Raw genomic sequence first — 10,567 nt, 5'->3', positions numbered from 1 at the left:
GGTGACGTCATGACGCACGCCCCCCTTGAGGGCGGGGCGGTGAGCGTGGTGACGTCACAAGCCACGCCCCATTCGCCTCAGGGAGCCAAGATGGCGGCGATGCTGAGGGTGGTCCGGTTGCAGGTGAGGGATAATGGGATTCAATGGGATCTAATGGGATTTAATGGGATCTAATGGGATCCAATGGGATCGGAACGGGAAGGGGAAGGGGCCCTGATGCCTTCGGATCCCGTTCGCAGGCGTTGCGGGGCCCGCCCTGGCCATGGAGACCCCCGGTGGGGCCTGCGGCGGCGAGGAGAGGGCTGGCCGGCGGCGGTGCGGAGGTGATGGGGGTCTGTGGGGTCTCTATGGGGTGTCTATGGGGCTCTATGGGGGTCTATGGGTTGTCTATGGGGGTCTATAATGGTCTATAGGTGTCTATGGGCTGTCTGTGGGGGGCTATGGGGTGTCTATGGGGTCAATGGGGTGTTTATGGAGCTTTCTTGGTGTTTATGGGGCTTTATGGGGTGCTATGGGGGTCTATGGGGTCTTATGGGGTATCTGTGGGGGTCTATAGGGTGGCTATGGTGCTCTATAGAGGTCTATGGGGTGTTTACGGGGATCTGTGGGGCTCTATGGGGGCTTATGGAGCTTTGTAGGGGTTTATAGGGCTCTATGGGGTGTTTATGGGGGTCTATGGGGCTCTATGAGGGGTCTGTGGGGGTCTATGGGGTATCTGTGGGGGTCTATGGGGTATCTATGTGTCTCTATGAGGTTCTATGGGGCTCTATAGGGTCACTGTATCACCTCTATGTCCCCCCCATTCTAACCCCTTCTCCCTTTCCTCTTTCCAGCCTGGCCTCACAGCCCCTATAGCACCTATGGGTCCGAGCCCCCCACTTATGGGTCAGACCCCCCCCGCTCCACCTCCGAGCCCCCCACTTGTGGGTCAGGACCCATCCCTTATAGCCCCAAGCCCTTCGCTGCTGCCTCCGTCCCCACCTGCTGCTATGGGGCAGGACCCCCTGTCTATGGGGCAGTCTATGGGTCTGGCCCCACACGCTATGGGGCCGGGCGCCCCTGAGGTTCGCCTGGAGGAGCTGGGCCTTGGGGCCTGCACCCCTGTGGGGCTGGTGCAGAACTTCCTCCAGTTCCTACACCTCGATGTGGGGCTGCCCTGGTGGGGGGCCATTGCTGCAGGTATGGGGTGCTATGGGGCGGCTATGGGGTCTCTATGGGGTGTCTATGGGGCTTTATGGGTGTCTATGGGTCTCTATGGGGTCTCTATGGGGTTTCTATGGGGTCTCTATGGGGTTCTATGGGTCTCTATGGGGTTCTATGGGGTTCTATGGGGCTCTATGGGGGTCTGTGGGTCTCTATGGGTCTCTATGGGGTCTCTATGGGGTCTCTATGGGGTTCTATGGGGTTTCTATGGGGTCTCTATGGGGCTCTATGGGGCTCTATGGGTCTCTATGGGGTCTCTATGGGGTTCTATGGGTCTCTATGGGGTTCTATGGGTCTCTGTGGGTCTGTGTGGGGTCTCTATGGGTCTCTATGGGGTTCTATGGGTCTCTATGGGGTTCTATGGGGTGTCTATGGGTCTCTATGGGGCTCTATGGGGTTTCTATGGGGTCTCTGTGGGGTCTCTATGGGTCTCTATGGGTCTCTATGGGTCTCTATGGGTCTCTATGTGGTCTCTATGGGGTTCTATGGGTCTCTATGGTGTTCTATGGGTCTGTATGGGGTCTTTATGGTGTTCTATAGGGCTCTATGGGTCTTATGTGGTTCTATGGGTCTCTATGGGGGTCTGTAGGGGTATATAGGCACTCTCTGCCCTTTCCCCCTACCTATGGCCTCCCATTGCCCTCAATAGCCCCATACCCCCCATAACCACCCCATAGACCCCATATGCCGCCCCATACCCCCCATAGCCGCCCCATAGACCCTATATGACCCCCCATAGGAACCCTATGCGTTCGGGTGGCCCTATTGCCCCTATTGCTTCGGGCCCAGCGCGAGGCTGCAGTCCTGGCCCTACACACCCCCCGACTACAGCAGCTCTCCAAGGGGCTGGCCCAGGCCCGGAGGGGCAGCGACCAACGGGAGGGTAAGGGGCGGGGCTAAGGGGAAAGGGGGCGGGGCTAAGGGGAAAGGGGGCGGGGCTAATGGGGAAGGGGGCGGGGTTAAGGGGAAGGGGGCGGGGCTAATGGGGAAGGGGGCGGGGTTAAGGGGAAGGGGGTGGGACTAAGGGGAAAGGGGTGGGAGGGGTTTGAAGGAGGGGGTGTGGCCAATGGGAAGGGGAGAGCCAATGGGATGAGGTGGGAGGGGTTTAAAGGAGGGGGTGTGGCCAATGGGATGGGGAGAACCAATGGGAAGAGGTGGGAGGGGTTTAAGGGAGGGGGTGTGGCCAATGGGAAGGGGAGAGCCAATGGGAAGAGGGGGGAGGGGTTTGGAGGAGGGGGTGTGGCCAATGATGGTGGGAGGGGCTTGTGGTGGGCGTGGCTAATGGGAAAGGGGCAGCCAATGGGAAGTGGGTGGGAGGGGCTAAGGGAGGGCAATAGGGTTGAATGGGGTGGGCGTGGCTTAAAGGGAGGGGGCGTGGCCTAAGGGAGTGAATGGGTGGTATATGGGCCCATAGGGTTGAATGGGGGTGGGCGGGGCTTACGGGGAGGGGGCGTGGCCTCCCCTAAGCCCCGCCCCCTGCAGTGGCCCGTGCGTACACGGAGCTGGTTGGGTATCAGCAGAGGCACAACCTGAACCCACTGCGGGGATTCCTGGTGCCCCTGGTGCAGGTATGGGATGCAGACCATAATAGTCATGTATATATACTCTATAGATCCTATAGAGACCCTATAGAGCACATAGATGTTCTATAGACTGCATAGATGCCATAGAGATTTCATACATCTTCTATAGATCACATAGATTGTCTATAGACTCCATAGATTTGTTGTAGACCTTATGGATCTCATAGATCCCTTATAGACCCCATAGATCCCCCATAGACCTCCTATAGGCCTCATAGATCCCCTATAGATCTCCCATAGACTCCATAGATCCCCTATAAACCCCATAGATCCCCCATAGACCTCCCATAGACCCCCTATAGACCCCATAGACCCCCTATAGACCCCATAGATCCCCTATAGACCACATAGATCCCTTATAGACCACATAGATCCCCCATAGACCCTCTATAGACCCTATAGTTTCATACAGAGATCCTATAAACTCCCTAGATCCCTTATAGACCACATAGATCCCCCATAGACCCCCTATAGACGCCATAGATCCCCTATAGACCCCCCTTAATCCCCCTATGGACCCTTATAGACCTCTTCAAGACCCATAGAGACCCCATAGACACCCATAGCCCCCATAGCCCATAGGCAGGGGGCGTGTCCTCCGCTGGCCCCGCCCCCTCGCAGCACTATACCGCCCCCTGGAGGCCGCGCCGCAGCGCTGCCTGCACCCCCCATAGCCCTCCATAGGCACCCTATAGACCCCCATAGACACCCATAGACCCCCCTAGACCCCCATAGACACCCATAGACACCCCATAGGACCCCATAGAGACCCATAGGACCCCATTGCTGTCTCCACAGACCCCAGTGTTCGTGTCCTTCTTCCTGGCCCTCCAAGGGATGGCAGCGGCTCCGGTGCCTGGGCTGCAATGGGGGGGACTGGGCTGGTTCCAGGACCTCAGTGCCCCTGACCCCTATTACCTGCTGCCCGTGCTGGTGACGGCATCTATGGGGCTGGTGCTCGAGGTCAGGGCCCTATGGGGCATAATATGGGGTCTATGGGGGGGATATGGGGTGGTATTGGGTTCTATGGGGAGATATGGGGTCTATGGGGGGTATGGGGTCTATGGGGGGATATGGGGTCTATGGGTGGGATATGGGGTCTATGGGGTGGTAATGGGGTCTATGGGGGGATATGGGGTCTATGGGGGGGATATGTGGTCTATGGGGGGGATATGTGGTCTATGCGGGGATATGGGGTCTATGGGGGGGTAATGGGGTTTATGGGGGGGATATGGGGTCTATGGGGGGTATATGGGGTCTGTGGGCTGATATGGGAGTCTATGGGGTGATATTGGGGTTTATGGGTTACTATTGGGTTCTTTGGGGGGGTATGGGGGCGATGGGGTCTGTGTGGTGCTATGGGGCTGTAGGGATGCTACTGGGTTCTATGGGGTGCTATGGGCACTGCTGGGGCGCTATGGGGTGGTATTTGGGTCTATGGGGTGCTATGGGGGGTATGGAGTCCATGGGGGGCTATGGGGTCTTTTGGGGGGTATTGAGGTGTATGGGGTGTTAAAGGGGTTATAAGGATGCTATTGGGGTCTACGGGGTGCTATGGGGTCTATGGGGGGCTATTGGGTTCTGTGGGGTGCTGTGGGCGTGTGGGGGGGTCTATGGGGTTATAGGAGTGTAATATGGTGGGCTATGGGGCTATAGGGGTGTTCTATGGGGTTCCATGGGGTGTCTATGGGGCCAATGGGGTTTCCTATGGGGCTCTATGGGGCTAAACAGGCCCTCAATGGAGCATGAATGGGAGGGGTGTGGGAAAGTGGGCATGGCCTGTGTTGTGACGTCATCACCCCCATTCACGCAGCTGGGGGCGGAGACAGGAGTGTCCAGCCCGGGGGGAGGGGCCATGAGGCAGCTGCTGAGGCTGCTGCCCCTGATCTGCCTGCCCTTCATCCTGCACTTCCCCACGGTGAGAGGGGCTATGGGGCAGAGCTATGGGGCAGAGCTATGGGGCAGGAGCTATGGGGCAGGGGGGTATGGGGCAGGGAGCTGTGGGGTGGGGGGTATAGAGTGGGAGCTATGGGGCAGGGAGCTATGGGGCAGGATGTATAGTATGGGGTGTATTGGATAATAGCTATAGGGCAGGGAGCTATGGGGCAGGGGGGTATGGGGTGGGAGCTATGGGGCAGAAACTATAGTATAGGATGTATAGGATGAGAGTTATGGGGCAAGGGGGTATAGGGATGGAGCTATGGGGTAGGGAGCTATGGGGTGGGAGCTATGGGGCAGGGGGATATAGAGTGGGAGCTATGGGGCAGGAATGGATAGTATGGGATGTATAGGATGAGAGCTATGGGGTAGGGAGCTATGGGGTAGGGATGTATAGGGATGGAGCTATAGGGTGGGGAGCTATGGGGCAGGGGAATATAGAGTAGGAGCTATGGGGCAGAATCTATAGTATAGATGTATAGAATGAGAGCTATAGGGCAGGGAGCTATGGGGCACGAATGGATAGGGATGGAGCTATGGGGCGGGGGTGTATGGGGTAGGGAGTTATGGGGCAGGAACTATAATATGGGATGTATAGCATGAGAGTTATAGGGCAGGGATCTATGGGGCAGGGAGCTATGGGGTAGGAGCTATGGGGTTGGGAGCTATGGGGAAGGCAGCTATGGGACAGGAAGCTATGGGGCAGGGGGGTATAGAGTGGGAGCTATGGGGCACGAATGTATGGGGATGGAGCTATGGGGCAGGGGGTATAGTATGGGATGTATAGGATGAGAGTTATAGTGCAGGGAGCTATGGGGCAGGGAGCTATGGGGTAGGGAGCTATGGGGCATGGGGGTATAGAGATGGAGCTATGGGGCAGGGAGCTATGGGGTGGCATCTATGGGGCAGGATCTATAGGACGATATATATAGGAGCTGGTATTAGTGTGGTGGGAGGGGCTTAGGGAAGGGGGCGTGGCTTGAACAGTGGGAGGAGCCAATGCCAAAGGGGCGTGGCTTAATGCGACTGCTACAGCCAATCAGAGCTCAGCTCTATTCCCACCCACCACTAGGGGGCAGTACAGTAGCATAGGGGAGGGGGGGTCACCAGTGGGCGGGGCCTATGCTGAGGGGGCGTGGCTAAGCCGAGCGGCTCAGCCAATCAGAGCGCAGCTCTATTCCCAGCCGCCACTAGGGGGCAGTATAATGGGGGGGGGGGGGGGGGGGGGGGCGGAGCTTGCCCTGCTCTCATTGGCTGCCTGTCCTGACCCTCTCCTCCTATTGGCTGCCGCTGGCCCCGCCCCCCAAGGCCATCTTCACCTATTGGCTGACGTCGAACTCCTTCAGCCTATTGCACGTGGCCTTACTGAGGGTGCCGGCGCTCAGGGCCCGCCTGGGGCTGCCCCCCCCCGTTAAAGGGGGGGGGGTGACCCCGGGGGGGGGAGGGGAGAAGAAGGGGCTGATAGCCAGGATGAAGCAGGGTAAGGGGATCTATGGGGCTCTATGGGGGTCTATGGGGTGTCTATGGGGGTCTATGGGTGTCTATGGGGTGTCTATGGGGTGTCTATGGGGTGTCTATGGGGTGTCTATGGGGGTCTATGGGGTGTCTATGGGTGTCTATGGGGGTCTATGGGGGTCTATGGGGTGTCTATGGGTGTCTATGGGTGTCTATGGGGGTCTATGGGGTGTCTATGGGGTGTCTATGGGGTGTCTATGGGGTGTCTATGGGGGTCTATGGGGGTCTATGGGGGTCTATGGGTGTCTATGGGGTCTATGGGGTCTCTATGTGTCTCTATGGGTCTCTCCCCATTGCAGAGTGGCGCGAGGCTCAGGCTCTCCAGCAGGGGGAGCAGCGACAATGGCGCCAACGGCACCACCTGGACATGGCCGCCAAGGGTGAGACCCCCATTGACCCCTATGGGGCTGCCCCATTGACCCCTATGGGGCTGCCCCACTGACCCCTATGGGGCCCCATTGATCCCTATCGGACCCCATTGATCCCTATGGGGCTGCCCCATTCATCCCTATGGGGCTGCCCCATTCATCCCTATGGGGCTGCCCCATTGATCCCTATAGGACCCCATTGACTTCAATGGGGCCCCATTGATCCCTATAGGTCCCCTCCGCCAGACCTTCGCCAGCAACCCCTTGGCCCCCCCCACCCCTCCCCCGCCCCCCCCCCTCGCCTCCCAAGCAGCCATGGAAGGAGACATTGGGGTGACCTCATGGGGGGGCCCCCCTTAATAAACCAGACCCCCTTTTACCCTATACATTGTGTCTATGGGGCTCTGTGGGTCTCTATGGGGTCTCTATGGGTCTCTATGGGGTCTCTATGGGTCTCTGTGGGGCTCTACGGGTCTCTATGGGGCTCTATGGGTCTCTATGTGTCTCTATAGGGATCTATGGGTCTCTATGGGATCTCTATGTGTCTCTATGGGTCTCTATGGGGTCTCTATGGGTCTCTATGGTGTCTCTATAGTGGTTTATGGATGGCAAGATGGCGGCGCCCTAGTGCCGTACAAGATGGCGGCGCGCAGTGGCCGTACAAGATGGCGGCTGCCGCCGGAAGTGGATGGGTGCCGTAAAGCGTCGCCTATGGGGCTATAAGGGGGATTAGTATGGGATATAGGGGAGTATTATGGGGTATATAGAGAGTATTATGGGCTATATGGGGACTATTATGGGCTATAGAGGGAGTATTATGGGATATAAAGGGAATCCTATGGGGTTATGTGGGGTTTTACGACATCCAAAATGGCGTCGCCCTGCGCTCCAACATGGCGGCGCCCACCTTCCGTACAACATGGCGGCGTAGCGGAACAGGAAGGGGGCGGAGCGTGCAGCTCCTTCCGGTGACATCACTTCCGGCGTCTTCAAGATGGCGGCGCGCAGGATCATGAGGCTCGGTAAGGGGATATAACGGGGGGGGGGGGGCGAAAGGGGCGGAGCCAAAAGGGGGCGGGGCTAATGGGGGGCGGGGCTAAAGAGATGGGAGGGGCTTAAGGGGCGGCCGCTGATTGGCTGGGGGGGGTTTTAGGGCTCTATAATGGGCTTCAATGGAGGTGAATGGGAGGAGGGGGCGTGGCCTCTCTGACCCCGCCCCCTCCTTTGGCCCCGCCCCCAGCCGAGCGCCAGGCCCGCGGGCTCCGCCCCCTCCCCCCTCGGCCGCAGCGGATTGGCGAATGGCGAGTGACGTAAGCACGCAAGGGGCGGGGTCAGCGGGAGGGGGCGTGGCTATGGGACCCCACGTGACCTTGGTCCCCCGCAGGCAGGGCTGGGCCCCCAGCACGGCCGGATATGGACCCTTGAGGGACCTCCCTGATTGGTCCTTTGTGGGTAAGGGGCGGGGCTTAGGGGTCAGGGGGTATATGGGGGTCTATGGGGTTCTATGGGTCTTTATGGGGTCTATGGGGCTATAGGGGTGTCTATGGGTCTCTATGGGGTCTGTGGGTCTCTATGGGTGTCTATGGGGTTCTATGGGTCTCTATGGGGGTCTATGGGGGTCTATGGGTATCTATGGGGTTCTATGGGGCTGTAGAGGGGTTCTATAGGGGTCTATGGGTCGCTATGGGGTTCTATTGGGGTATAAGGGGGGTCTATGGGGGTCTATGGGGCTATAGGGTGGGCCTATGGGGCTATAGAGAGGATCTATGGGGTTCTATGGGGCTATATGGGGGTCTATAGAGTTCTATGGGGCTATAGGGGGGGTCTGTGGGCCATAGATGGGATCTATGGGGTTCTATGATGGGGCTATATGGGTGACTATAGGGATCTATGGGGCTATAGGGGGGTCTATGGGGCTCTATGGGGGTATAGGGGGGGTCTCTGGGGCTCTATGGTGTTCTGTGGGGCTATATAAGTGGTCTGTGGGGCTATAGAAGGGATCTATGGGGTTCTGTGGGGCTATATGGGGTGTCTATAGGGTTCTATGGGGCTATAGGGGGGTCTATGGGGTTCTATGGGGCTATAGGGGGTCTATGGGGTTCTATGGGGGGTGTCTAAGGGGCTATGGGGGGAGTCTGTGGGGTTCTATGGGGGTATATGGGGCTATAGGGAGGGCCTATGGAGCTCTATGGGGATATAGGGTGGGTCTATGGGGCTATGGGGATGGTCTATGTGGTTCTAAGGAGCTATAGGGGTTGTCTATGGGGTATAAGGGGAGTCTTTGGGGTTCTATGGGGCTCTATGGGGGTCTATGAGGCTATAGGAGGGGTCTCTGTGGTTCTATGGGGGGGTCTATGGAGTCTCTATGGGGCTGACCCCCCCCACCATTCCAAGATGGCCGCCCGGCCCCCCTATGGAAGGGGCAGCAACGGAGGCTGCAGGAGAACGAGGCTCTGGCAGTAAGTCAATGGGGTCTATGGGTCTCTATAGGTCTCTATGGGTCCCTATCAGTCCCTATGGGTCTCTATGGGTCCCTATCAGTCCCTATGGGTCTCTATGGGTCTCTATGAGGTCCCTATGGGTCTTTATGGGGTCTCTATGTGTCTCTATGGGGTATCTATGGGGTCTCTATGGGTCTCTATGGGTCCCTATAGGGTCTCTATGGGTCTCTATGGGGTCTCTATGGGTCTCTATGTGTTTCTATGGGTCTCTATGGGTCTCTCCCCAGCGCCGAGCAGTGAAGCTGAGCCAGGCCCTGGATGGAGCAATCCAAAGGGGGGGGGGCAGCAAGGAGGGGTCAGGACCCCCCCCATTGAAGCCTAAAGGAGCCCAGCGTAAACCAGTATAAACCAGTATAGACCAGTATGGACTGGAATGGAGCAATAAAGGAATGGTTTGGTCCTATCAGTGCCTTTAAGTCCATCCCATCATATCCCATTGTATCCCATTATAACCCCATTATAACCCATTGTATCCCATTATAACCCATTCTATCCCATTATAACCCCATTATAACCCATTGTATCCCATTATAACCCCAATATAAGCCCATTATAACCCATTATAGCCCCAATATAACCCATTATACCCTATTATACCCCATTATAACCCATTATACCCTACTATAACCAATTACTACCCCATTATAACCCATTATATCTCCATTATAAGGCCATTATAAGCCCATAATAACCCCAATATACTCCATTTTACTCCATTATAACCCCATTATACCCCATTATAACCAGTTTTATCCACATTATAAGCCCATTATAAGCCCATAACCGCATTATACCCCATTTTACCCCATTAAAACCCATTATACCCCATTATAACCCATTATAAGCCCATAATAACCCCATTATACCCCATTTTACCCCATTATAACCCATTATACCCCATTATAACCCATTATGCCCCCATAATACCCCATTATAACCCCATTATACCCCATTACACCCCAGTACATCCCATAATAACCCCTCCAGGCCCCTCCTCCAGGCGTTGCCTTTATTACATATTAATTAACCATCAATAATTAACCCCTCCCCCCCCCCTCCCCGAGGCCCCGCCCCCTCCCGACCCGCAGGAGGGGGCGGAGCCAACCGGGGCCCGCCCCTCCCCGCTATATACACCTCATTTGCATAGCCCCGCCCCTCCCTTTGCATACCCCCTCCCCTCGCAGCCAATCAGAGGCCTCCGCGCAGCGGAAAGGCCACGCCCCCCGTTAAGCCCCGCCCCCCGGCCTGCGGTAGGGGAGGGGTCACGTGGAAGGGGGGGGGGGAGGAGGAGGGGGCGTGGCCACGGCTTGGCCCCGCCCCTAGAGCACCATAGAAGGGAATGGGAGGGGGAGGCTGGCACCTGATTGGTCGAGCTGCAAGGGACTGTGGCCAATGGGGGTCGCGTACCCAGGAAGGGGGCGTGGCCTCCGTCCCCATATATGGCAATGGGGGGGGGGGG

The 10,567-nt window shown here is 57.4% G+C and overlaps 2 protein-coding genes across 2 annotated transcripts; both read left to right on the top strand.

The window, feature by feature from the left end:
- The first annotated feature begins 9 nt into the window (after positions 1-9).
- OXA1L (OXA1L mitochondrial inner membrane protein) lies at positions 10-7,235 on the top strand. The gene is made up of 11 exons (XM_034072507.1): positions 10-123; positions 240-323; positions 834-1,179; positions 1,943-2,086; positions 2,686-2,771; positions 3,585-3,749; positions 4,600-4,704; positions 6,033-6,204; positions 6,539-6,619; positions 6,840-6,940; positions 7,203-7,235. The coding sequence occupies exons 1-11, from the start codon at positions 10-12 to the stop codon at positions 7,233-7,235; spliced, it is 1,431 nt and encodes a 476-aa protein (XP_033928398.1).
- Positions 7,236-7,576: 341 nt separating this feature from the next.
- On the top strand, positions 7,577-9,511 carry MRPL52 (mitochondrial ribosomal protein L52). Its single transcript, XM_034072529.1, has 5 exons — positions 7,577-7,629; positions 7,848-7,917; positions 7,992-8,059; positions 9,002-9,066; positions 9,336-9,511. Exons 1-5 carry the CDS (start codon positions 7,602-7,604, stop codon positions 9,453-9,455), a joined length of 351 nt encoding a protein of 116 aa, XP_033928420.1. The 5' UTR covers positions 7,577-7,601; the 3' UTR covers positions 9,456-9,511.
- The last annotated feature ends 1,056 nt before the right edge of the window (positions 9,512-10,567 follow it).

This window comes from Melopsittacus undulatus, chromosome 30, assembly GCF_012275295.1.
Source record: "Melopsittacus undulatus isolate bMelUnd1 chromosome 30, bMelUnd1.mat.Z, whole genome shotgun sequence".
Lineage (NCBI taxonomy): Eukaryota > Metazoa > Chordata > Aves > Psittaciformes > Psittaculidae > Melopsittacus > Melopsittacus undulatus.
The sequence above is the reverse complement of the archived record's forward strand: the minus strand, read 5'-3'. Positions and strand labels throughout refer to the sequence as shown.